The sequence below is a fragment of the Haplochromis burtoni genome, unplaced genomic scaffold (assembly GCF_018398535.1).
Source record: "Haplochromis burtoni strain Fernald_Lab_line unplaced genomic scaffold, NCSU_Asbu1 Contig_41, whole genome shotgun sequence".
In the NCBI taxonomy this organism is placed as follows: Eukaryota; Metazoa; Chordata; class Actinopteri; order Cichliformes; family Cichlidae; genus Haplochromis; species Haplochromis burtoni.
Genome location: NW_024582402.1, coordinates 1475454 through 1503011, shown reverse-complemented (window position 1 = coordinate 1503011; position 27558 = coordinate 1475454). Strand labels below are relative to the sequence as shown.

At 43.6% G+C, this 27558-nt stretch overlaps 1 protein-coding gene across 1 annotated transcript in view; it reads right to left on the bottom strand.

Moving 5' to 3' along the window:
* Positions 1-8163: 8163 nt before the first annotated feature.
* Positions 8164-27558, bottom strand: part of LOC102313929 (semaphorin-6B) — a 35794-nt gene continuing 16399 nt past the window's right edge. Inside the window, exons 2-17 of the mRNA XM_005920541.3 lie at positions 27129-27252; positions 26096-26207; positions 24446-24506; positions 24282-24344; positions 21615-21713; positions 21441-21531; positions 21069-21188; positions 20405-20493; positions 20107-20324; positions 19892-20023; positions 19505-19654; positions 19175-19351; positions 16255-16395; positions 15582-15659; positions 14131-14192; positions 8164-12782 (exon numbers count right to left, since the gene is read on the bottom strand). Of these exons, the coding sequence (XP_005920603.1) occupies positions 11800-12782; positions 14131-14192; positions 15582-15659; positions 16255-16395; positions 19175-19351; positions 19505-19654; positions 19892-20023; positions 20107-20324; positions 20405-20493; positions 21069-21188; positions 21441-21531; positions 21615-21713; positions 24282-24344; positions 24446-24506; positions 26096-26207; positions 27129-27234 (2682 nt within the window). The 5' untranslated portion in view covers positions 27235-27252 and the 3' untranslated portion in view covers positions 8164-11799. The remainder of the gene's footprint in view (positions 12783-14130; positions 14193-15581; positions 15660-16254; positions 16396-19174; positions 19352-19504; positions 19655-19891; positions 20024-20106; positions 20325-20404; positions 20494-21068; positions 21189-21440; positions 21532-21614; positions 21714-24281; positions 24345-24445; positions 24507-26095; positions 26208-27128; positions 27253-27558) is intronic.

Sequence of the window (27558 nt, the reverse complement as noted above, 5' to 3'; positions counted from 1 at the left end):
GTCTGGACTTCTTTAAGTTGCTTGAAGACGTTTCACCTCTCATCCGAGAAGCTTCTTCAGTTCTAAGGTCAAATGGTGGAGAGTCCCAGATATAAACCTAGTGGGAGTAACCCCCCACAGAGGGACAAAAGGACCCCCTGATGATCCTCTAATCGCCTGAGCCAAGGTGTGAAACTGGGTGTGGGTCCCAATCAGCCAGAGTTTCGGGTGTGTTCATTGTGAAACCTGGCCCCACCTTATCATGCGAATTCCTGAGGTCAGATGGCCCAGGATGTGAGTGGGCGTTAAGGCGTCTGGGAAGGGATCTCAAAACTGGATTATAGATGGCAGAGAGTTGGTGTCGTAAACCCCCGTCTCTGTTCAAAGATGGTCGCTCACAGTGGACATAGATGGCTTCTTTCACTCCTCTTTCAAACCATCTGTCCTCTCTGTCCAAAATGTGAACATTGGCATCCTCGAAAGAGTGTCCTTTATCCTTAAGATGCAGATGGACTGCTGAGTCTTGTCCTGTGGAGGTGGCTCTTCTGTGTTGTGCCATGCGCTTGTGAAGTGGCTGTTTGGTCTCTCCAATGTAGAGGTCTGGGCATTCCTCGCTGCACTGTACAGCATACACCACTTGTTAAGTTTGTGTTTTGGCGTTTTGTCTTTCGGGTGAACCAGTTTTTGTCTGAGCGTGTTGCTGGGTCTGAAATGCACCTGGGATGTCATGCTTGGAGAAAACTCTCCTGAGTTTTTCTGATACACCGGCTACATAGGGGATGACAATGTTGTTGCGTCTGTCCTTTCTTATCCTCCCTCGCTGGTGTCTGGATCTTCTTTTCTGTGCCTCTTTGCTGACTTTAAGAACGCCCATTTAGGATAGCCGCACGTTTTGAGTGCTTCCTTTACATGTGTGTGTTCCTTCTTTTTCCTTCAGGCTTAGAGGGAACATGTTCTGCCCGGTGGTGTAGGGTCCTAATTACTCCAAGTTTGTGTTCCAAGGGTGATGGGAGTCAAAGAGGAGGTACTGGTCCGTGTGTGTGGGCTTCCGGTAAACTTCGGTGCAGTGCCGTTCCCTCTAAGCCTGAAGGAAAAAAGAAGGAACACACACATGTAAAGGAAGCACTCAAAACGTGCGGCTATCCTAAATGGGCGTTCTTAAAGTCAGCAAAGAGGCACAGAAAAGAAGACCAGACACCAGCGAGGGAGGATAAGAAGGACAGACGCAACAACATTGTCATCCCCTATGTAGCCGGTGTATCAGAAAAACTCAGGAGAGTTTTCTCCAAGCATGACATCCCGGTGCATTTCAGACCCAGCAACACGCTCAGACAAAAACTGGTTCACCCGAAAGACAAAACGCCAAAACACAGACTTAACAATGTGGTGTATGCTGTACAGTGCAGCGAGGAATGCCCAGACCTCTACATTGGAGAGACCAAACAGCCACTTCACAAGCGCATGGCACAACACAGAAGAGCCACCTCCACAGGACAAGACTCAGCAGTCCATCTGCATCTTAAGGATAAAGGACACTCTTTCGAGGATGCCAATGTTCACATTTTGGACAGAGAGGACAGATGGTTTGAAAGAGGAGTGAAAGAAGCCATCTATGTCCACTGTGAGCGACCATCTTTGAACAGAGGCGGTGGGTTTACGACACCAACTCTCTGCCATCTATAATCCAGTTTTGAGATCCCTTCCCAGACGCCTTAACGCCCACTCACATCCTGGGCCATCTGACCTCAGGAATTCGCATGATAAGGTGGGGCCAGGTTTCACAATGAACACACCCGAAACTCTGGCTGATTGGGACCCACACCCAGTTTCACACCTTGGCTCAGGCGATTAGAGGATCATCAGGGGGTCCTTTTGTCCCTCTGTGGGGGGTACTCCCACTAGGTTTATATCTGGGACTCTCCACCATTTGACCTTAGAACTGAAGAAGCTTCTCGGATGAGAGGTGAAACGTCTTCAAGCAACTTAAAGAAGTCCAGACTGCTTTTCTTTGCAAGCTCCTTTGACCATGCTGGTCCTTAGGCTGCTGCGACCTGGCCCCACATAAGCAGAAGAGGATGGATGGATGGATGTTTAACACAATCTTGTAGAGTGAGAGGATGCTTGAGGAATGATTAAGAAGCGTGTTGTTACAGAACAGAACTACGGAGGGATGAAGTTCATGAGCTATACCATGAAGATATGGAAAAGGGCTGTTAAAGCTAGGAGCCCTACAGATGCAATGTCTGTGTGAAGAGTGTTGATGGAAAAGGTCAGAAGAAGTTGACCTGTAGATGTAGAGAAAGCATATAAAGGTGGAACTATGGTGCTGTACGACAGGAGTGGCAGAGAAGTATGTGAAGGTGATGCAGAACATGCATGACAGGAAGACAGTGGTGAGGTTTGCAGTAGGAGTGACTGAGGATGGGGGTAGCATTACATCAGGGATCAGCTCTGAGCCTCTTCTTGTTTGCAATCATGATGAATGGGTTGATAGATGAGGTCTGGCAAGTCTCTGTGAAGCTTGCAGACGACATTGCTATCTGTAGTGAGAATAGGCAGCCTCCCCCCACCGCAGGGAAAAGGGTAACACCACCTGGGATCTGGGTGCAGTTCCCCCCTCCAGGGGCAAGGGTACCTAGACCCGGTCGTAGAGTACGCTTGGGGAGTGTGATCGTGTGTACAGTGTCTCTTTATGTCTGTCTCCACGTTGGTTGAGTGTGGAGTAAGTGCATATGAGAGCATGAGGGTGGGAATGGATGTTTGTATTGTGTGTGCCTGTATTCTGTGTCTATATGTCAGGTTGGGTGTCAGGCGCCACCTCTCTGGGGACATCTAGGCCCTCCAAGGTTTGGAGGCCTATCTCCCCCTACCACCACTTCCCCTGCCAGTGGCGGACTCCCTCAGACATCGGTGCGTTGGTGGTTCTTTGTGTCCGGGGATGGGCGTCCAGGTACACACCGGCTCACTCCTTGGCGGCCGCTTATCGGGGCCTGGAGCCTGGGGCTCGCTCGGGCCACTTTGGAGGTGGGGTGCCCCCGGCCTCTCGGCCTGGGGCTCGGTCACTCAGGCACGGCTGGCTGCCGGCGGAGCTCACGGGCGCGTCACTGCAACTCCCCCTGGCTTCTGCTCCGCGGCTGCTGAGTGAGCCCTCATCTGGGACTCTCCTCAGCTCTTTACTGGGACAGTGGCGCGGCTGCCCCTCTGTTGGTCTTCCTTGGTCTCTTGTGTTCTGGGGGCCTCTGGATGTCTGGAGTTTTGATCTCCTCCATACCTGCTTCATGCCCTGGAGGACGGGGCTGCGGCCCCCCCACACCCTCTAGCTCTTTTTAAAAGGTGAATCAAATGGACCATTACGGCAAGGCTGGGATGGTCAATTTGGTAAAGTAAATCCGTTGGGCATCTTTCTTTGCCTTTAGACAACAATTCTGATGGCAAAAGAGCCAAACAGGACAGGCAAAAAAAAGAAAAGAAAAAGAGAATAGGCAGCAAATGGAAGAGTGCTTGGAAAGGTGGAGGTATGCTCTGGAGAGAAACCTGTAGAAACAAGATAGAATATGTGTGTGGATGGATGGGAGGCAGGTGTAGCAGTGAAAGTGCAAGGTGTAGTGGCAGTTAAAGTAGATGATTTTGAATTCCTGTGGTCAACCATTTAAAGTAAAAGATGGCGCAAAAGAAAGTTGAAGAAGAGAGTGAAGAGAGGATAGCAGAAAGAGCCAGGCAGGAGGAGAACAAAAGACCACAATGAGGGAGGAGATGCAGACGGTTGGTGTGACAGAGGATTATAGCAGAAATAGGATGAGACTGACTGATCAGCAGCAATAATTGCTTAAGTAAGATCAGTGCCGATGTCTTTTATCCACTGCTTTGTGTTAACACACACCAGCAAACTGGAAAAACTTCTACATAACTAGAACTCCTGCACAAGGACAAAACTACACCTTTTTAAAAATGTCTTTGAAATGTTACTATACTGCCCTGACTTGGTTCTCTGGTTCCAACCTGTTTTAGATCTTTCTTGGATTGCAATGTATTGATTAAAAAATGTAAGAACTTTACAAACATTTTCTCGTATTGCATGCGAACAGCAAGTACTACAGATTCAAAGTGTAGTCATAAAAATCTGCACCAGTTTCATTTTCTCACCACACATCTTTCTGTGTGGCAGGTAGTCTGAAAATAGATACTGTTAGCCTGCCATGAAACCGGCATGATGTGGTGTACCACCATATAGCTCGTGCTGCTGGACGTCTCTCATGAAATTTATAAACCGAAATGAACAAAGAAGGAAAGGAGGCAACCTAACAGCAGATTTGAATTCCGGGCGTTTGTTACTGACACAGAAACATGCTGGTGCAGCAGTACGATAAATCACTTCAGCAAGCTTTATGAAGAAGAGTGCATCTCAGCCGGTGAGTTTTGGTTTCCGATGGTTAACTTTAATCAGGAACTCAAAGTTTATCAGATTTTTCTTCTAGTTTTGACAAATTTCAGCGCTATCAGGAAGTCAGACACGTTACTTTGTTACAGTTTCTGTTTCTCACAGTTTTTCTTAGCTGATACTTTACTGGCTGATGTCACTTGGCTGTGAATTGAGTTTCCCTCTTGGGGATGAAGAAGACAGACAGAAGCTCGTGTTGCATGTTTGGAAATGATTAGCTGAAAAGGCAGACTTAATTTCATTTTTTTGTTCTGTTGAACACAATATTGTGAGGCAGTCCTGTAGTTATTGGTGTGCAATAGTTGTCTTTGTTATGTATTGCCTGCTTGATAGTTTATACACTTGTTTCACTGTTTAAAAAGGGGAAGATTTTGAATAATGGTTACATCTGACTTTATTTATAAACGACCATTTCACTGAAATTTATATTGCAAGGTATTTATATTTAGTCTTACCAGACAGTTATTTTCAAATAATGATGAAACTTGTTAACTGCTGAATTAATATTTCTGAGTACATATGCAGAGCACATGACTGTAGCAACTCTAAGCAAAGTCAAGCGAGTGCCTTCTACGTTTTCACTTCTTCTAATCACTTCACTGTTCCCCACACTTGCTGAACTCCAGGGTAGATGCAGTAACACGTGAGGACATTTTGTGCTAAAAAGTAAGAGTTAACAGTTACTCCAAGGCAGCATTGTACACTTTAATGTACATATGTCATGAAAATATTCCCTGAAGAGTTGAAAATATATACAGTACACACGCTTTAATGAGTAACATGTGGATTATTATGACTGATTTGCTCGCTTATCTAGACAAGTAATTAACGTATTACTCTGTTTGATTCTAACGCAGGGCCACAGATACTGAACAATATGTCTGCAAATGAGACCGTTTGCAACATTACCACCAACTGTGCCACGAATTGCACAGTGGATTATCTTCAGGGTCTGGGTTATGCAACTTTGTTTCTTCTGGGTTTCCTGATAAACGCTGCTGCTCTGTATGCCTTCATTACCGTACGGCGCTCGTGGACAGACACGCACATCTATATGTTGAACCTGAACATTGCAGATTTTTCCCTCATCCTTTTCCTGAGCTTCAGGATTTACGATGCCTTCTCCTGCCTGCCTGTAACTTACTTTTGTACCTTTCTCATGTATGTACATTATATCAACATGTATGCCAGCATCTTCACAACAGCAGCCATCAGTGTCCAACGCTACCTGAGTATAAGATTCCCACTGCGTGCCAGATCGTGGAGATGGAAGAAACAGATAGCTTTTGCAGTGTGTTTGGTCATTTGGGTAGTTGTGATAACAGCATGCATTATAGTCCGCAAGGACAACTATCCTGAAAAACTCTGGACATGTTTTGAACGATGTAAAAATATTCCACATCGTACATGGAGTATGACGTCAGTGATATTTATAGGTTTTCTCATCCCACTCCTGATCATCGTTTTCTGCTCCACTCGGATCATCCGTATGTTTTTAAAGGAGGCCGACAAGTCAGAGGAGAAGAAAAACATTGTTGGCATAGTCACAGCCAATATGATTGTGTTTATCGTCTGTTACACGCCGATCCATATCGCCTTCGTTGCTGACCTCTTTGACGAGCCACAGGAAGACTGGATATGCAAAAGCACTACTGTGCACAGGTATTTACTCTGGTCTGAATGGATTGCTGGCACAAATTGCTGTTTCGATTCCATCAGCTATTGTTTTTTATTGAAAGGCTTTTATTCAAAAGCACGTAACTCTTAAGGCAGCATTTGAGTGTGTTATTTAAAGAGGCAAAATACCGTAAAGTTCAGTTATATTTGAAGTCAAAAGTTAAACTAGAAGAAGATCTTAAAGCCTGAGGCTTTGATAAATATGTAGAACACATGGGCAAAAATACAGGTCAAATGACCACAATGAGTCAGAGCTGCTGTTTAACTTAGGTAAATGTTTTTTCAGTCACAGATATCAGACAACAAGATGTATGCTAACTTAAATGTATTTCATTTAGGTGCTGTTTTGTCATCTCCACACACATTTTTAAGAAAATCTAATAGACCATAAAAACAAGAAAAGACAAATACTTTAGAAATCTGTCAAAAACATCCATCCCTCATGCATAATTTAAGTGAATAATCTGTGACTCGTATGGATGATTTTTTCTGACAGCTTAGATATATCTGACTGTTCCCTTGGTTGGCACGAACTGTTTGTAGTCTGCAACAGCAAAAGCTGATTACCATGCCTACCAATGCTTAACAAAACCAATCTAAGGACTTAAAGAATATTAACATAAAACTCACATTTACTGCACATGTAGGCATGCTGGGAGTGGGCGTCCCATTCTCCACACTGATGGCACAATGCATGAAGGGGCTTTCTAGTAAATTTCACCTGCTCTGATTGACATTTGCTGAAGACAAGTACCTGAAATCTCTGAGAATTAAAGTGAAGAAGCTGTGGTACACTGTGAGAATCACAGGAATCCACTTGATACATTTGGTTTTCACAAAAAGTTGGAATACCGCTGCTACTCTTTGACCATTTTAAAAATGTCTCTTGCTCTCTCAAGACATTTTTTGACTTTTAAAACATTGGTTCCATTTGAGTTACTTAGCAATGGAGCAGCTGATTGACTTATTGCATTAAAATAAATGTGATTTGTTCTTTTTTATGTATTATGACATATGATTCCTTTTTCGCAGAGGCAATTTTATAGTCTATGAAGTACACAAATATTCCCGGTTAGCTATGGAAATTTGTATTAGTTGCACAGCAAGATTAGTAGTGTTGACGCAAAGCAAGAAGGTCCTGGGTTTGAATCAACTGTCTGTGTGGAGTTTGCATGTTGTCTGTGGGTACTCTGGCTTCCTTCCTTCTAGTCCATGGTGATTTAAATTGCCCATAAGTGTGAATGGTTGTCTGTTTCTCTTTTAGGCCTGTGACAGGTTGTTGGCATGTCCAGGCAGCTCATATGGTAAATGGCATCAACCCCTGTAAATCTGAATTGGATAAGTGGAAGAGAATTGATTTCTTTTTTTCCTTTTTTTTTTTTTTAAATCTGTGTTTATTTCCCAGTGACTCATTGGTATATATCAGTTGTCTTTAACACCTGGCTTGGACTGACTCAATAAATTGCTGTATTAAGTCTTAGTTAATGTGTGTTATGTATGTTTTATATTTGTCTTAAGCTATAAATATCTGTATTTTTTTAAAAACCCATTATGTCTTCCGTGCTGTCTGTGTGATGTTCATAGCAAAACAGGAAAGGAGATAACAAAGGCTTTGCTTTGCCAGCTTTGCTACACACCTCTCATCAAAACATCAGTCTGTCTCAGGCGTATAGCAGCACAGACAGACAATGTGCACTTAACAGAAGCGGGCCCATGGGAGCTTGTGTCCTTCACTCCTTCCTGTGTGAAACCCAGGAGCACATGAATGCAGGCCAGTGTCCAGCTCCCTCTAGTGGCAAGAAAAGCACATGCTTGAAAGATTTTCCACTTCCTCTGCTCTGAATCTGTCTGCTCTGAAGCCTAAAGCTGCCAGTTTCGAGACAAATATGTCTCATTTAAAGAAAATAAACTGCGATAATGATATACACATCACTCTAGACGGCAGTGAAGCAATCATGCTGCATTAGTGACTGTGCATTTGTGTGTGCACTGTGTGCGTGGGCACGTGCATAATGACATGCATTTATTTTAATGAGTGCATTCAAAACCACACGCGACAACATTAGCAGTCAATTTATATAATGCCATTTAATAGCAGTACTCCAAAGATTGATGATTATTATATCAGCAGTGGCTTAGCGACTGCAAAACTTGGCAGGCATCAGTCAAATGAGACGGCTCAGCTCAGACTGAGGTCAGGCCTGCGACTCTACTCTAACGACAGGAAGGAAACTGCTGAAGTCTGCGTTCAGCCAATAGTCACGTAAATACTGTACATACGTCTTATTCACAGTATCGTCACCGAAAAAATAGCCTCGCACTTCAGCAACCGTGCTGCCTTAGAAGAGCACGGATCCCCCCCCTCCCAATTTCCACACCCCCATCCCTGAAACCACACAGGTACACAATACATTCAGGATGGTTATTTACATTATTCACAAATGTTATACAGAACAGCTCCCTTTTAGAAAGAAAAGGAAAGAAACCCCCACACAGTTTGTGCTTTTCCTTATTTTTGCACATTGTAATGGTGCCAAACAAAAGAAGTGATTACATTCATTCACTCGGGATGCTGACGAGCGGTTTTCAAGATCCTCCAGTATGGCAGTTGGTTGACGATGACAGACAGACAATCACCAGACTACAGACTACACAACGAAACGTCCATAATCAGGAAATGAGCTACACAGTGTTCCCTCAATGCACTTCAGTCCATTTGAGGGTTTGCTTATGAACTACTTATAAAACATTATTATTATTGTTAGATATCTGCTATTCAGTTCATGTCACGGCATCAGCGAAAACATTAATAGTGTTGATCATAAACGGCATGACAGAGTATGTAATGTATGCTTACATATGTACAGTATATGGCGTGATATATTAAACCTAAGATCAGGGGTTTTTTCCCCGGTCTGCTGCGCTTTCTATCTAAAACGCGTTGGAGATACATCAGCTGTAGAAAAGTCAGCCTTCTCTTGAATATAATGGAAGCACATTGCAGTTGCCTTGTGGCGCACAAAGTGCTGAAACACTACATTTGAAAGATTCAGCTGCAATATTTCTACAAAAAGTGTTACTTGGATAAAAAAAAACAAAAAAAAAAAAACAGCCCACAAACCTTGATGTAGGCAGTTTCATGGAGGAACCAAACTACATCAGCCACATATGTCACTATGCAGAAGGAAGCGTCAGGCTCCTTCTCACCAATGATTAAACGTTACGGAGAAAATAGTTCCAATGACAAGCTGCTTACAGCAAGCTTTGTTGTTTTTCCGGGTTTTTTTGAGCAACTGCATCATGATGTGTGGAAAGGGACAAAACTGCTGAGTTTTTATTTTTATTTTTGAAAAGCACAAGGAAATGGTCATCTCTTTCCATTATATTCAAGAGCGGACAAGTATTTCTACAGCTGATGTCTCTAAAGGAGCAACTCACACTATGGATAAAATAAAATAAAGCAAAGCAGACCAGAGGAAGAATACATACATTTCATTTCAGAGGTGAACCGTCCCTTTAAGTAAAAGTAATTTACAAACAGACCCTCAAATAGTGTTTTTAACATTCAGCATCAGGAGCGTCACATGAAGAGAGCTGAAAAAAGTGTATTTTAACAACAGTACAAGTCGGCATCTCAATGAAAAAAAGAAGAAACATTCATCGCGTTACGTCAAAGGCAGAATTATAAGAAGTATACTGCAATAAGTGAGTTCTTCAACACCACAGTACGTGAGGAAGGTGCACTGCTGACTTAAATTATGTTTTCATGGCACTTTTAAAGTTTCTCCCACTCTTTTTTTTTTGCTTCATTAATCAGGCATCAGTAAATCATTCTTCATTTGGGTTTGGCACATTGAAGTAAAGAAAAGAAAAAAAAAGACACCGGCGATGCGTAGTGTCTTGGACATTTCCATCTTGGAGCAGGTCACTGTGAGAATTTTCCACGTTACTCTTATAATGAGACAGTAAAATGCATATTTTTGTTTCCAAGCTGATGCCTGTCTATATTTTTTCTAAGTTACTGTTTGTCTAACATTATGGTCTCACCTAAATTAAAGTTTACTATGTACATATAAACCATATATTGCTGCTCGCTTCGGATTCAGCGCAAACCAGCGTTCATTTGTCGTCTAGTAGACCGGAGGGTTGACCGTCAAGTCACCCAGTCAGCTGTAACAGATTCTCATTGTTTCCCACAGTAGTTTTAGTTCTTGCACCTTCATATGATCGTGTTTTTATTTCCTTTTTTCCATCTGCCCTCTTTATCTGGTCTCTGTTTTACTGCTGCAACACGTTTAAACCGTGTTGTGTTGATCTAAAGGCCGACCATTTCGTGGCACCGCGGACACTTTGATGGGCTGAATATATAGTCCCATTTGCCAGCTGAGAACATTTCCCCTCACCCCTGTTGGCTCTAAGATGAGCCAGAGGTTTCAATCATCCCCACTGTAACTGCCACTGTGCTCTGTATTACATCTGTGGGACCTTGACCCACTGTGAGCCTAAGGGGAAATCTTGCCCCATAAAACTGGACTGCGTTCTATAATGCAGACCTAATGAATGTGTGTGTGTGTGTGTAAGCAGAAAAAACCATAAGGTGACAGTGAAGGACAAGGTGTTCTTACACTGCAGTTCTTGTACGTTATATTCTCCAAAACGCCTCCTGCCTTTTTTTCATTTGTGATTTTTCTGTCAGTCCAGTGCTGTGGTGCAATCCCACCTGATGTCCTTGTGGAATTATTGGTTGTTAAAGAGTACATAGAGTGGAAGCAAGAAACGAATTGAGTGATGGACAGCTGAGATGCCGTCATTACAGAGAGCATGCATTTGGCAGGAATAGTGCTGACGTTCCAGTCCTGCGCCCTGCACTCCAAAGACGTGAGTTATGGTCCCATATCCCCACGAGACAGGTTAGAGGCATCTGGCACACAAGTCATGCTCCTTCGTATACACAGAATACTAAATACCCACCTGTACAAATACATGTACTTGTATGTGTGCAGCAAGGAGAAAGAGTGGGGAAAAAACTGAAGGACTTATAGGTTCAATATCTGTCTTGAGAGAATGACCATTTTTTTTCACCTGGAGCTTCAGATACTTTAAAGATGTTCAGAATTTCCAATTTCACTTCAAGTACCCAGTTGGCAATCACACCAACAGGTAATGCAGTAGGGAACAGATGGCTAGCAGTCTTGTTAATGCTATCCATGAAGGGAAAAGCATCCCACTATTGCAGGAGCATTCGACTGGCTCTGCAGTCAATCTGCACAGTGAACGCAGTATCTAAGTGCCACGTCCATTTTCATCCTCGTCCTCTCTGCTCCCCCCCTTCTGCTCTCTTTCCATCTTCTTTGCTCCCCTCTAGTCTCTCTCTCTCCCCCTGCTGCCACTAAGATCAGGAGAGGGAGGTAACTCTGCAATGCAGACACAGCAACAACCTCAGTCCATCTGACCAATTAATGTGAGCCAGGATATGAGCGGCAGACCCAGCAGCCAGTCATAAGGAGAGGCTCATCACGGGGTGAAAGAGGGGTTGCCCGAGAGACTGACAGAGAAGATTATGGAGTGGGGTAGTGGGCCGAAATGACAATGAAATAAAGATGTGGGGAAAAGAGAAGGGAGAGAGTGACAGGCAGAATAAAGAGTAAGGACATTTATGTAAACAAAACAAAGAGCCCTGGAAACAGAATTGGTTTCCTCCACAGTCACTGGCCAGCCTGAGTCCTGTCACTGCAGTTCTTCTTACCCATCAGCTGGCTGAGATCCACCAGCTCACCCAGCTCCCCTCGCTCCAGAGCCCCTCTCAGGAGAGCCCTGCTCAGCCCGGGGGTGTGTTGCTGGGACACATAAGCTTGGCTGCTGGGAGCGGGCATTGATGGGGGAGGCAGGGGGACGGGAACCATCCCGTGGCTGCTGAGGATGTATCCTTCCTGGGCTGGCCAACGCAAAGGCAGTGGCTCGCTGTACTCCATTGGTGCGCTGGGTGCTGAGACCACCCTCCGACGCTCAGGTGAGTCCTGGGGGGTCATGGGGTAAACATATTCTACTGCAGACTTCCTGAGGGGGGCTTTGGGCGTCCCCTTCGCTTTTTCTTGCTTGCTCAGACAGACATAGTGCTGGCGTGGCGTGTCATTCCCTCGGCTGTCGCCGCTGTGTCTTCCACCTCCGCCTTGCTGGAAGAGTCTGGTGGTCAGGTAAACAGAGGGGGGCATGCGACAGGGTGAACCCAGACCTACAGAACCTCCCCCGAGGTAGGTCTGACTTGTGTCCCACCCTCCAGAGTTGGAGTCGGACAGCCGCAGGCCTCTGCGTTTCTGCTGGGGTGTGTGCTCCGGAGTGGGCAGGAAACCGGGGTCTAGCTCTCCCGACTTCACCCAGCCGTTGGGCATGACAAACAAGGTCTCCCCGCCCTGAGAGCAGGGGCGCTCCCCTCCTCCCTGCCGTGTCACGCTCAACACAGAGCCTTCCATCCCTCCGCCGCTACTCAGCAGGCCTCTTTCACGCCGCTGGATGGAGGCCTGGGAAGTGGTGCCATGGCGACGGTTTGCAGGCTTGTGGGCCATGATCCAACACACAGCAAGGCCCGAGAGCGCCGCCCCTATGGTGAATGCAGAGACTGCAGATGCCACGAGCAGGTTGAGCGAGACCAGGCTCTCCGGTTCAATGAGCAAACTCTGTTGGAGAATTCCTGAAGATTAAAAGACACAGTTACAAAGATGACATTCAGTAGAACTCTCCAATGACCGTCCTGTCTCAATGTGTGACCGGAGGCTGTAGTTTAAAATGATTATTATTACATATAGTCCTATTCTGTTACTTAGCACTTTCCCGTCTCTCGTATCATGATAGATCAAAAACTACAATACACTCCTAAGTGGTGATCATCATCTGCAGCATTATAGGATTTTCTTTCTGTGATGATTATGTTTCAGAGTAACTTCTCTCCAGTTTGGCCTTGAGGCTCCACGAGCTCTGTTTCAGAGAGGCCTGCACTTGTCATCAGCACAGCTAAGACTACAGCAGCTCCCTTTCTCCCTCTCCTCACACTTTCCATCCTGCTGCCTGGCCAGAGAGTTGCCCCTTTGCAGCAAGGCCTTACCTCAGTGTTTCCACCCAGCTCTAATAGCTCCCATCTGCAGACACAGCACCACATGCCTGTCTCTGGCTCAGCCTCTCCGACGTTTTCACCGCTTGGATTACAGTCTGACAGATGTGCAGCTGGGTATCACTGACTTCCAGTGCTATCTGTTGTCATATGTTATTTCAAGACAAATGAGTGTGGTGAGGGCTTGGAATGTGCTGCGTATCCCTTTTCTGTTGTTTTGTTGGAAATTCCGAACCAGCTAAATGGATTTTATGATGCTGAATCTGGGCTACAGCAAACGGAACACCTTGTAAAAAAAGAAAATGCTGTAGAGGAAATGCCTTTTTTTGGTGTTTTCCACTGACTCTGTGGATTTCAAAGCACGGTTCAAAGAGGGCCTCTGTGGTACTGCTGCAGTGACATCTGAGCCTCTCAACAGAAGCGGGATGTAGTGACATTATGCTCAGCCGTTTCCTGCTTGCGTACCAGCCGAATCCATTCCTCGCTATCAGATATATGACAAAACAAAACCTCATATGCTGAATGATAGTGCATTTCCAGTATTATCTACACACAGTTGCACAACTTTCACAACTTTCACAACCTCCCTAATTAAAATGTCACTCTGGGATATGTTTTGACCTGAAGGAAGTGAGACCGAAACCAGAATCTCACTTCTTCTTCTTCCAGCTCTCACAAACATACTAAAGTATTCAGTTTCCATGCTGAATGGATCTTGCTGAGCTGCGGAGTAAATCATGTTACATCCTTGATAATTAAAATTAACTTAATTCCAGAAATGACTGTCTGTACTCTCTCACTTGGTACTATCAGAACATAATGTTCAGTGACAAATAGGCAGGTGTAATGAGCGATTGAGCCACTAGGTGGAGCCTGCCCTCACTCGACTGCACACAACCAGCAGCATCCATGTCATAGTGCTGCAACCTACCATCACAGTCTCCGAGGTGGGAGGTGGTGTTTCCATACTCCACATCTTGCTGAAAAGGGAGTCTACGAGACAGAGAGATCACAGACAAAATAATCAGAGATTTGTTTTTAATAAAGACAGCACACAGCAGGAAACACGTTTCCTTAATTGTTATATAGACACATGAATACTCATGGAAGAGCGCATTGAATGGATTTTGATGCCTGACTTCACAAATAAATCATTTACAGCTAATCAATGAAAATCCGACCCTTTTCATGCTCACTTTTGTGCAGAAAGTTGTATGTGAATGATGATGTTTGTTAGTGGGGATCAATAAAAACTGATATTGCACATATGGATCCAAGATTCGGTGTTATGACATTTTTGATCCCTTTATGGATGTTCTTTCTTTTTCTTTTCCACCCCTAAGAGGATCAAAGGGTGGGGAGCGTGTGTTGTGATTTACAAGCTGGTGGAAAAAGAGGGGAGAGGGGGAGGGGGGTCGTAACGTGTCCTAATAGCCTAATAGCAGTGCTGGACCTCCATATGCTGTCAGAACAGCTTTGATGCCTCTTGGTATTGATTCTACTAGAGAAGACCATCATTCTCCCAAAAGATGCTTCCTAACTTAGAGTTTTGATTATGACGGTGGAGGCTGCTGCCTAACAGTATGTCCTATAGATATTTATTTAGGTCAGGCATACGATCTTCATCATCATCAAACTGTTCGGTGACCCCGGTTACCCTATGGATTGAGACATTGTTACGCTGGAAGTGGTCACTGACAACAGGATAGAAATGTTTCACCATATAATAAAGGTAATCGTACTTCGTATTGATTTGCTGGGTCCCATCCCTCTAACGGGAGGAGTGGACCCAAACTATGTTGGCAAAATGACCCCCATAGTGTAATAAAGCCAATGGAGTCCCTCTGATTATAGGTTTCAAAGACTTCATCAGTCTGCAGGTTCTGCATTTGATTCAAACACCTGTATTTTTAGTAAGAAATAATAAAAAATAAGCACTGTCTACTGGTCATTACAAAGAAATAACAAAATTAAATTAAACGTTTAGAAAGGAAAGCAAACTGTTCACTGGTTTTCCTTTATCAACATGTGTATTGGCACAAACTTGCGAAGGGGTGACAGCCCAGACTTGGAGGTGGGGACAGCGGTTAGCACTGCTGCCTCACAGGAAGTAGGTTTTGGGTTCAAATCTGGGCTGTGGGCCTCTTTCTGTGGAATTTGCATGTTTTCCCTTCCATTTGTGTTAATGGTTGCATCTCCTAGTTTCAGTTGTGTGACTCACTGGTGGTTTATTCATGCTAACCTATATATATACATACATAGAGAGAGAGAGAGACCATTTAAGTCAATTAGCCTGTGCAGCTCATACTGATTTTGCAATTAGATCATCTTCATTTGGAGGCAGTAAACATTCAGTGTTGTGTGCATGTTTGTTGTCCTCACCGTGTACCGGGTCTTAGAAAGGAGCAAGTACTGCCTCTGGTCCAGCCACAGTATGGATCCCTGGAGGCCAGACAGCTTCTACTCACACAACAAGCAAACAATCAAAACAACATCATTAAACATCATTAAAATCCTCAAATGTGAAACGTGTCTGTTTTGAAATATGCGGACAACCACTGAGATAATAAATCCTTGCGAGGGATTCATTTTTATACGCCGCAGACACACATATTCTATCAAATGGTTGCTTGTTCACACTATCTAAGTGTGATTTATCTGCTGTGGGAATCAGGTCCATGGCACAGTGTTCAAAACACCTTCCTCATATAGACAGATAAAATACAGGTGCCTCCTTTGTTTTCACAGTCAATCAGCCTCTTGTATCAATTTAAATATCATTTGCTAGCAAAACAAATTTTCTCAAAATAAATATTAAACCAAAGTAGCCAGCTGTGACATGCATATCCAAAATACAAACATGCAAAAAATGAAAATAGAACTGTACATTTTAATTGGATGATAGCAGTACCAGGAAGTGAGAAAGCAGAGGAGAAATAAAAGTTGGCCAGAAAATAAAGCCTTGGCATATGGCAGCTGCTAAAGTGACCTAATTATTGGCCAAAGAAAGATTGAAGAAAAGGAAAATACTCTGAAAGGCAAAAGTGCCACTCACTTCATGCAGCGTGAGTGAAGGTGGCAGCGAGATGTGGGGACTCGGACCAGGCACGAGGGAAAGGCCAGCAGCAGAGTGTGGCTTGTTCGGTCCAGCGACAGAGACAGGAGCTGACGGGCCTGAGGAGAGTCCTCACCACATCTGGACACAGGGACAGAAAGTCAAGTCAGATGTAACACCTCTGCTCTCCTCTTTTGGCTTCACATACAGTGGGATGCAAAAGTTTGGGCAACCTTGTTAATAGCCGTTATTTTCCTGTATAAATTGTTGGTTGTTACAATAAAAAATGTCAGTTAAATATATCATATAGGAGACACACACAGTGATATTTGAGAAGTGAAATGAAGTTTATTGGATTTACAGAAAGTGTGCAATAATTGTTTAAACAAAATCAGGCAGGCGCATAAATTTGGGCACCACAAGAAAAAAGAAATGAAATCAATATTTAGTAGATCCACCTTTTGCAGAAATTACAGCCTCTAAACGCTTCCTGTAGGTTCCAATGAGAGTCTGGATTGTGGTTGAAGGTATTTTGGACCATTCCTCTTTAAAAAACATCTCTAGTTCATTCAGGTTTGATGGCTTCCAAGCATGGACAGCTCTCTTTAACTCACACCACAGATTTCAATAATATTCAGGTCTGGGGACTGAGATGGTCATTCCAGAACGTTTCGGGCCGTTGTCTTGTTGAAAGATCCAGCACGGCGCAGCTTCAGCTTTGTCACTGATTCCTGGACATTGAGTGGAATCCATGTGTCCCTCAACTTTGACAAGATTCCCAGTCCCTGCACTGGCCACACAGCCCCACAGCATGATGGAACCACCACCATATTTTACTGTAGGTAGCAGGTGTTTTTCTTGGAATGCTGTGTTCTTTTTCCTCCATGCATAACGCCCCTTGTTATGCCCAAATAACTCAATTTTAGTTTCATCAGTCCACAGCACCTTATTCCAGAATGATGCTGGCTTATCCAAATGTGCTTTAGCAAACCTCAAGCAGCTCTGTTTGTGCTGTGGGCGGAGAAAAGGCTTCCTCTGCATCACTCTCGCATACAGCATCTCCTTGTGTAAAGTGCACCGAATGGTTGAACAGTGACTCCATCTGCTGCAAGATGATGTTGTAGGTCTTTGGTGCTGGTCTGTTGGTTGACTCTGACTGTTCTCACCATTCGTCGCTTCCGTCTATCTGAGATTTTTGTTCGTCTGCCACTTCGAGCCTTAACTTGAACTGAGCCTGTGGTCGTCCATTTTCTCAATATGTTCCTAACTGTGGAAACAGACAGCTTAAATCTCTGAGACAGCTTTCTGTATCCTTCCCCTAAACAATGATGGTGAACAATCTTTGTCTTCAGGTCATTTGAGAGTTGTTTTGAGACCCCCATGTTGCTACTCTTCAGAGAAATTTAAAAGAGGAGGGAAACTTACAATTGACCCCCTTAAATACTCTTTCTCATTATTGGATTCACCTGTGTATGTAGGTCAGGGGTCACTGAGCTTACCAAGCCAATTTGAGTTCCAATAATTAGTTCTAAAGGTTTTGGAATCAATAAAATGACAACAGTGCCCAAATTTATGCATCTGCCTGATTTTGTTTAAACAATTATTGCACACTTTCTGTAAACCCAATAAACTTCATTTCACTTCTCAAATATCACTGTGTGTCTCTCCTATATGATATATTTAACTGACATTTTTTATTGTAACAACCAATGATTTATACAGGAAAATAATGACTATAAACAAGGTTGCCCAAACTTTTGCATCCCACTGTAAACACTTAACTATAAAGCTCTGTGCCCTTGCCATCATATAAAGGGTCTCAGCCGAATTTTGCTGTCAACATGAAACAATAGTTAATTTGATTATTTTGGTGCTTTCCAAAACAGAACTGGCACATGCACTCACCTGCCACTTTGAGATTCTCATCATGGACCTGCAGCCAACATAACTGCAGCAACTGTGTGATACCATCATGTCAAAATGGACTGAAATCTCTGAGGAATGTCTCAGGCACCTTGTTGAATCTATGCCATGAGTAATTACTGCAGCCGTGAAGGCAAAAGTAGATCTACCCTGATACCAGCAAGGTGTACCTAATAAAGTGGCCAGTGAGTGGTTCAGCAACGAAACATCATAACATCAAATATCCCTGATACGTTTGGCTGAATGATTTGTTGCTGTCAACCATTTCCATTGTTATTTTTTAATAATAATTTGAAGGTGCAAAAAAAAATGTTTTTTTTATTAACATGTCATATTGGGCATTTTACACAATGCACCAACATTTTTGGGGACAACTAAAACTTAACTGATTAATCGATTGAATAACCTGCAGATCACCTGAAGTCTGTCCTAAATAAACAAATAAACAAACAGTTGAATATTAGATACCTAGGCAATAAAAGTTTTGGCAGCTGAAAACATTTTCTAGTCACCAACTCCCTGTTGCAGCTACATTTTCACACGTAACTGCTGTGGGCAGAGTTGTTTTCAGTCACAGTAATCAGATTAACCAGGTGCTGAGTTGACATGCGTGGACAGTGAGATTATTGGTTTGTTGCATGAGAGATTGATAGGCTGTGTTCCAGTATCCTTCAGCCCAACCGAATTTAATGAGCTGGCGTTGTGAAAGTACCACGGCTAAGACTGCTGTCACTGCTGCTAAGAAAAAAAATGTCACCGCACTGCTTTAATTATACAGTCTATATGACTATACCTGTGATAGATACGGTCAAAGGCATGAAAGAATAGGCTTTTACTGTGAGATGGACTTCAGAAATGTAGAAAATCTGATATTTAATTAAGTATAAATGATGAAAGTTATTGGGTGAAAAGCACTGCTGCTCTGCAGTTATCAGCCAGAAGCAGTTACAGTGACTCGATATATGCCAAGGACAAAGATATCCTGCCTCATACTCACTTATCTGGGTTGAATCCCTCCACCTCCTCCAGAAAGACGCTGCTATGAGAGACAGAATCTCCACTGGGAATCATTAGGAACTTGAGAATGGTCCCACGGGTTGAACCCAGGAACAAGACTGTACGGTTCTTATGGGGGCCAGCTTCTGTGTCCACCACCATAGACGTCAACTGGTACCTAGAAACAGAGATCATTAAAAAGAAAAAAGGTGAATCGCCTACATTTCCTGTCCTATCCTGGCTGTTATTTTTCAGTTTATCCTTCCCTTTTTCTTTTTTAGTTCTATAGAGCTACATGGATGCTGTTAAACAACTGAGTCACTCTGTGTACCGTCCCATAGTCTTGACCACCCAGGGTCTATGTCCCAGCAGCGGAACTGTCTCATCCATGAGCGGGTGGGTCTTGACAAAATTCAGCACCTCATCTGGCAGTGTGGTCGAGGAGCTAAATCTGGATCCCTGCACTGCACATCCGCCTGGCCTGCAGACAGAGGGAGAAGTTGAAAAGCAGTCCGAGAGAAAAGCCAGAGGAGATTCTTTTTTTTTCATTTGCTGGAGGCAGTATTAGAATATTTGGTGAATAGTTGTGAAATAGAAGTAAAACTGACAGTTGGAGCTTATAGGAGGACTTTACTGAATGTGAGACAGATGCTAAAGACAGCAGCACTGCAGTACTCTGCTTACAAGTCCTGCTTACATACACTTTGCATAATAATACCTTGGTTTAGGCACGGCTTCATCTGGTACAGGTGTCCAAATAGACTCGGGGGATTTTTGCTCCTTAAAGCGTCCCTCAAAGACATGAGCGAGCTGCTGCATGTCAAACACACACACCGCAGATCCCGGGATGCTACCAAACACAGGGGGAGAAGACGGTGATGAGAAAACAAGAGCAACATTACATTTATTTGGGTATTATGTGTCCCGTGGTACCTGTTGGGTGGCGTGGAGAAGAGACCCAGAATGACATCTCGTCCCTGCATGCGGATGATGCCACTCGTGGCGTGCAGGAGGTTGAAGTAAAAGTGCGAGTCTCCGGGGACGGAGCAGTTGAGCCGCGCCTTTAGAAACGTGGTCCACTGTTTCTCCAGGACGCGCTGGGAGCCACCCAGGTCTGATTTACACACACGGGCCACGCGGGACACCATCACCTAGAATAAGAAGGGAAAGTTTAACAAAAACCCTTCAGACTAAGCAAGAAGAAGGAAGGAGAAAAAGGGAAGGAGAGCACCTTCTCCAGATGATGAAACTCCATGGCCATCTCTCTGAAGAAGAAGTAAATATGAGGCCCCCACTCCATGGCACTCACAAAGTAGGGCTCTGAGAAATTCAAATGAGAAAAACACCACAATCACAGTTACAGCACAGTCCCTGGAGTCAAACAAGGCTCCGCAACCCCTGATATGGGGCTGCAGTGAGAGTCGCATCAACATGGACCGCTGCTGTCCACCAGCCTCGCTCATTAAATATACATGTCCTCTTTAATTTATCGTTGTGGGTTAAGATTATACACATTACCTATCATTTATTCATCCAGCACTGTGCCAGCTTTGACCTGCCCCGGCTTGTTTTCTTCTCCATGGAAAACAGGCACTTCGCTGCTTGGTCCAAGGCTTGTTAAAACCTCGAATCTGTGGAGTCTGACTAACCTCAATACATCACTCTGCCCGGACATGTTCCACTTATGATAAAAATCGATAAAATGAGAGCCTAATCGTGTCTGGTTTTGCCAAATTTAGCTTGCTATTTAACTCGCCCAAATTGTCTTGTGCACCTGCGAGCCACTTACAAAAAGATAGCAATGACAGTTTTTCAATTCTCTCTTATTTGTTTTGTGATTGTCTCTTTGTCTGGCTCTGGAGGGACATTTTCAATATGTCTGTTTCTAAAAGTACCTCGGAACCATTTGGAGTCGTGCTTGACTGTGCGGAGGGCAGGGCTGTCGCCGAGGCTGCGATAGATCACTGCGTCGATGGCCAGGAAGTCTGTCACGGTGCCGGTAAAGAGACTTCCATCTGACGGAGAAACGCAGGGAGAGAGAGAAGGAGGAGAAGAAGAAAAGAAGGTGAAGATACAGATAGAGCGATAGCACAAGGTCGGGAAGATTAAAACCAAACAAGCAATGCAGCGAGAGGTCTGACTATAAATCATTTGCAAAGGTAAACACAAGGGCACAGACGTTTCAATGTCTGGAGCTGGAAACTGAGTCTGATGTCGGCAACAAAAGCGACATTTTTCATCTTTACAGAGCAAAGCCGAGATGCTACCTGCAAATAAAGCCACATTGGCATGTCGTGGATCATATGGGCACCGTGCCATCCCACTGATAGGCTCTCCCACCATTTCTAGACTGTCTCTCTGCAGGAGGAATAAAAAAAAAAAGATAAACCAACTGGCAGATACACAAAGAAAGGCTGGATGACAGATAGACGGATACTAACAGTGTAGTTGGCACACAGAGGGTTGAAGGCATTTGTTCCGCATACAAACAGTCCACCGTCCTGCTTGAGTAAAACCTTGATGAAATTACGACACTCTCCCTGTAGAAAAAACAAACAGACCAAACAAAAGGAAATTATTATTACAGAAGGAAGGGGGGTAAACCTACAGGGCACTCAAGGTGACAAAGAGGGTTTTGAACAAAGCCGCTACAAGACTGTCAGCGTGAAGTATGAAGAATGCAGCTTAAAAACAGCCCTGAGAGGAAATAACACTCTCAACCCCACTCCATCTGGAAGAACAACAGGACGGGCACTTTATAGTAGTCTTCAAAGTGGAGGCTGCTGATTGAAGTTTAAAGATGCTACCAGAGAGTCGGAAACTTGATGATCCTTTCCTCCCTCTGTGATAGTATTTTACCACAATGTCTGATGGCGTGAACTTGAAAACACAGAAAAAATACCTGTGCAGGTAGACGATTAACACTTGTGCTTTTCGGCAGCTCCATATTTATTCGTCAGATTGGAAATAACTGACAGGATCGCTTCCCTTGAAATCACTTTCTTGTCAAGAGTCTCATGCCAGCTACATTGGATTGGCTTAAAGACTGAGAACAGGAGTGCACAGCTATTCCAGCACTGTCCAAGATTAGTTGCATCCACCTACCACCACCACCTCTATAACACCGTTCATATACCTCATTTGCTTAATCTCAAAACTCAGAACTACCAGAGATAGATAAATAGATAGACAGATAGATAGATAGATGTTTCAGTGAATTGTTGAGGCTTTTACCCATTTTCCTAGAAAATACAAAGAAATGAAAGTTGGCACAAGAGTTTTACACAAGCCCGTAAAAAGAAAAAAAAGAAACTTTATCCAGAAAATGATTTAATTCCTTCTTTTGTAATTACAAAAATATTACCAGGAGCAAATTACAGTAATTGCTGTTAAATTGTCCATAAAGATTATGTGTGTGTCACAAATTATAGCTAATCTGCAAGGATGCATTTGTGTGTAAGATAGGAAGAGGACAGATGGTAATGAATTATTTAAATTAAACTTCTAAAGGGAAAGGAGAGAAGTTTAATACTTATCAAGAGCTACCCCTTTATATAAATAGAAACAAAAAATACAACCTAAACTTTATACAGGCTGTCTACATTGGCATAGCTGTAGATATGTGTACAGAACAATGATAAAGGAAAATAGCTGCACCCAGACAACCCGAGTGAGTCAAGAAAACAGAAAAGCCTAAGCCACTTATTTACTGAGCCAATTTTTTCTCACATTCACATCGTTTCTTGTTTTTATACAGCCGTGTGAACTTCTGCAGTGACAAACAGGCTTTCATTGCCTCTGTGCAGTTATTCCACAGCGTTACTCCCTTGACTGTAATTCTGTGATATTTACTCTTGGTTCTTATTGCCGGTTTATTAAACATATAGCTCCTCTCAGTGCATGATGTTTTTGTCTTCCTTCAAACAAATATTCGAAAGACTTGGGGATAATATATGTTGTCTTGCTTGCTTTGTACATAATTTGGACTCAAGCTTAAGCTCAGCTGGGCAATTACATTTCTGTGAAAACTGCTGGCATAATGCAAATGAATGTAAAGTCCAAAACGTCAAACTGGTTCTTTTAATACAGCAGCTTCATTAGTGCCTGCTTACTATTAATATTCAAAGAGCATTGAAGGTTTTATTAAATGTAATGAAAGTGGGCCAATGCTGCACACTTACCTACTGCTTCAGTGTTGATGGGGGTTTAAAATCCAATCTTATAACATGAATTAAAGAATTTTAACTAACGCAGTTCATTTGTCTGTCCTTTGTCTCACATTCTCACCACTCTCCAGTGTTTATCCTCTGGACTTTCTTTGTTTCTCCTTTTATCACAGCATTACCTCTAGTTTTTTTTTCTCACTCCTACATCATCTCCTCTTTCATCTGTGGTGTTTGAAGCAACACTTTTTCCCTTTTCTCATCCCTCCACCTCATTCTTACTACCTGGTGGCTGCACTGTGCTCCTAATGTCTTTCCTCCTCAGTTCTCCTCCACCTACATGCGTCCCATTGCCATCTATACGTGCCTTCCTCAACTCATTTCAATTACCGTTTCCTCCCTGAGGCTGTGTCACTCTCCCTGCTCACTTTGCTCTATAATGTCTCCCCCTGCCTTTTTGGCTTAGATTGTATTTTGCTGGTCGCATTGCTACATTTATACAGCATACCCCCCCCCATCAGATACTTATCCTAAATTTGATCAGATTCCCTTCATACTCCACAGCACTGTCACCTTTCACTTTATATATACACTTAGAATTGTCCCACTTTCTCTGTCTTACCCCACAGGCTGAAAATGATATATGACTAGAAAACTAGCACAATGCAGATGCTGAAGAAAAAAAAACCCCCCAACAGCTTTGAAGCTCCATGAACATCTCTTGGCCCGGGTAATGTGTCACCGAGCTGGTGTGATTAAGCGATGTGCTGATTCTGTATCAACAAGATCAAATTTGTGTAAATACCGTATGCAGGTGCGCCCAAAGGGAATAAGGTTTCTGTAACAGCTGTTGTGTCTGTCCATGCGTGTGATGGTGTAGATAGCGCTGGTGCGTGCACTAGTGGATCTCAAAGTCAGTCAAAGTGCTGTGAGCAATTATTTTACCTCGTGCTTGCCCTTCATCCGACACACTCGAATATCGTTCTTATTGGATTCCCAAGTCCTTTTCTGAAAGGGGATAAACCACAGTCAGACCTCCCTGCACGCTTGTTATGTGTGTATGCGCACATGATTATGTTTTTTTGTTTTAGTGCATGTGTGAGTCTTACCTTGCTGTAAAACATCTCATCGCCTGCCATGTTATCCAGCTCCACTCTGTACAAGTCATCTCTGGAAACACACAGCAAGACAATCGAAAGCATCAGTTAAGCAATATGATGCAAATTGACACAGTGAACCCGCGTTTTTTTTTTCTTCAACAGATTTGAAATTATTTTCAGTTCGCTTAGGAAACTGTGAGTCTTCCCGTGCTCCGTTGTCTCATGGAGTACCACAGGGTTCCATTCTGGGCCCTATCCTGTTTTCACTTTATTTACTTCCATTGGGCTCAATTCTTAGAAAGCACAGACTCTCTTTTCACTGTTATGCAGATGACTGCCAGATTTATGTTCCTCTTAAAAAGAAAGATGGGTCATCTGTAAATTGTTTGCAAACATGTCTGGAGGACGTCAAGTCGTGGTTGGCGCTAAACTTTCTTTGTTTTAACAATTCTAAAACTGAAATAATGGTGTTTAGACCTGCCTCCACTGCTGTTCCGTGTGTTGATCTGCAATCCCTGAAATCATTCTGTAAACCAGACATTGTTAATCTGGGTTTTAAAATGGATCCTGAACTTAAGCTTGAAAGCCACATCGGGTTGGTTGTAAGGTCTAGTTTCTTTCATCTGAGGCAACTGGCCAAAATTAAGCACTTTCTTACGAGACAGCAATTTGAAACAGTAATCCACGCTTTTGTAACCGTTCGGCTGGATTACTGTAATTCTCTTTACTATGGGGTGAGTTGATCTTCTGTTTTTCGACTGCAGTTAGTCCAGAATGCTGCTGTCTTTTAACTGGCACTCGTAGATACGAGCATATCACCCCAGTTTTATATTCACTTCATTGGCTGCCCGTGCATTTTAGGATCCATTTTAAACTGCTTTTATTTGTTTTTAAATGTTTGTCCAATGCTGCCCCTCTGTACCTTTCTGAGCTTCTTCATCCATACATACCTTCCTGGTCCCTCAGGTCGGCAGACCAGCTCCTCCTGAGCGTGCCCAGGACTAATCGTAAGCTCAGAGGGGATCGGGCGTTTGCTGTGGCAGCACCAAAATTGTGGAATGAGTTGCCTTTACATGTTAGACAGGCACCTTCCTTATCTGTTTTTAAATCGCGTCTTAAAACATATTTATTTACCTTGGCTTTTAGCACAGCAGGACTTGTTGATGTCTCTTAATATATTTTCTTATTAATTATATTATTTTTAATTTTAAGATATTTATATGTAATTTAAACTGTTTCCTCTCTGTTTTTGTATTTGTAGCACTTTGGTCAACATTGTTGGATGTAAAGTGCGTTATAAATAAAGATGCTATGCTATGCTAATTCATGATTGTTAATCAATACGCCGATGGTGGGTCAAAGCACTGAGCCCGCAGGACATTTTGTACAACATTCTGATGCGTTCAGAGTGAGAAGTGTTTGGACTGCCGCCGGAGTAAAGCGATTCATATTTTTCCATCTGTATTGTAATGTGAATGAGCAGCTTTTCACTTGACATTTAACAGCAAAGCTGAATACATCGCCACTCCAGCAAACTGCTGAAAACGTCCTCCACGAAGTGACAGCAGATGGAAGCCGTGGCATCAAAGCGAAAGCAGAAAAACACATCAGTGCGAACGCATCAGTAACGCACAGTCGGAGGTGGTTGCTGTTGGTTACCTGGCTCCTATGTACAGCGTGCGGTTGACTTGGAGGACCGTCTGGATGTGCAGCTCCTGTCTTTGTGCTGAACGATGAGCTCGGCCCAGGAACACTGGATACCTCCTCACCACTGGCGTGAACGCACAGACAAAAAAACACAGACTAAAAAACTGAGAATTAAAATCCTTGCTCAATGATTCTCTGACAGCTGAGGACAGAGTGGCTACTTTTCCCATCTATATATACCCAAAGTACTCAGGCAAGCCATCAAACAGCTTCTCTAACCTTCACTTTAATAGTGTCCTCACTCATTCTTGATGTTTTTGTTTCCAAAAACAAAGATAATGGGCAGAGACGAATTATGCAGCGGTTCAAGCGTGCTGAAACGCTGTTATCCTCTAAGTGGGTTTTTTTGTGCTTTTTTGCGCTGTTGTTGATGCGTGCAGCTCCACAATGAGAAAAACTGTGTTTAATCACTCTTGCTGTTATTTTATGATGATAAAAGGCGCTTCTTCCCTGTCTCCTCTTACCTTTGAGACAAATGAGGGAGTAAAAGATGAGGTTGAGAGAGAAGGTGGGAGTATCAGGCTACAAGAAAGTTTGGGAGAGGAGGTCTCCATAGGGAGCCCTCATCATCAGGAGACAGATTGGGAAAGCGCATCTCTCGCTGTCCTTGACTGCAGGGGAGGGAAAGAGGACGTAGCGATCCATCTCCTCCTGTCTCCTCCCCCTCTCTCCCATCTACATCACCTCATCCAATCCAACTACCCCCCTACCTTTTCATCTTTCTCCTTCTTTCAAGCTCTATTATGATCATTTCTCACACGCCACTGTGTTTATTTCGTGCCCTCTCTCATGCTTATTAATCTATTGCTGCCATGGAAAGATGAGGTGAGGCTTCTTTGTATTTGTATGCCTGGGTAGTTCGAAAGTAGCTTCACGCCAAGGGTTTGACCCTTGACCTCCAATTTCCACATTCACCGCAGAGCCATTCATCAGTGCTGCACATATACTGGTGCACAACACGTACACAAAGGCGAAGGACACATACCCTCCACAGGGACGTAGCTGAGTGGACTGGGTTCCTCTGGGAATGAGCCATCAGCCAGTTGAAGCAGCAGGAGAAGAAATGCGAGGGGTGGAGCCACAGTTGCCATGGCAGCAACACAGATGCACTGTTAACAAAGCGAAAAGGAGAGAGAAAAATTTCATTGCGCACTGTCTGTGTGTGTGTGTTCATGGCTGGGAGTGCACACGGGTATGCGTATTGGTATTCTGACAATATTTCTCAGTGCAGAGGAACAGGTGTGTGTGTGTGTGTGTGAGTGAGACAGGGTCAGAAGTGCAGCGGGGTGACTGCTGCTGCAAACCTGGATTCAGCAGGGAGCAAATGTGTTTCTATTGTCTGCCTTAGAGGTGTAACAGGGACCTATTGTCAGAAATGTCACTCCATTGTCGAAGAGTCTGAATGGAAGGGGAAT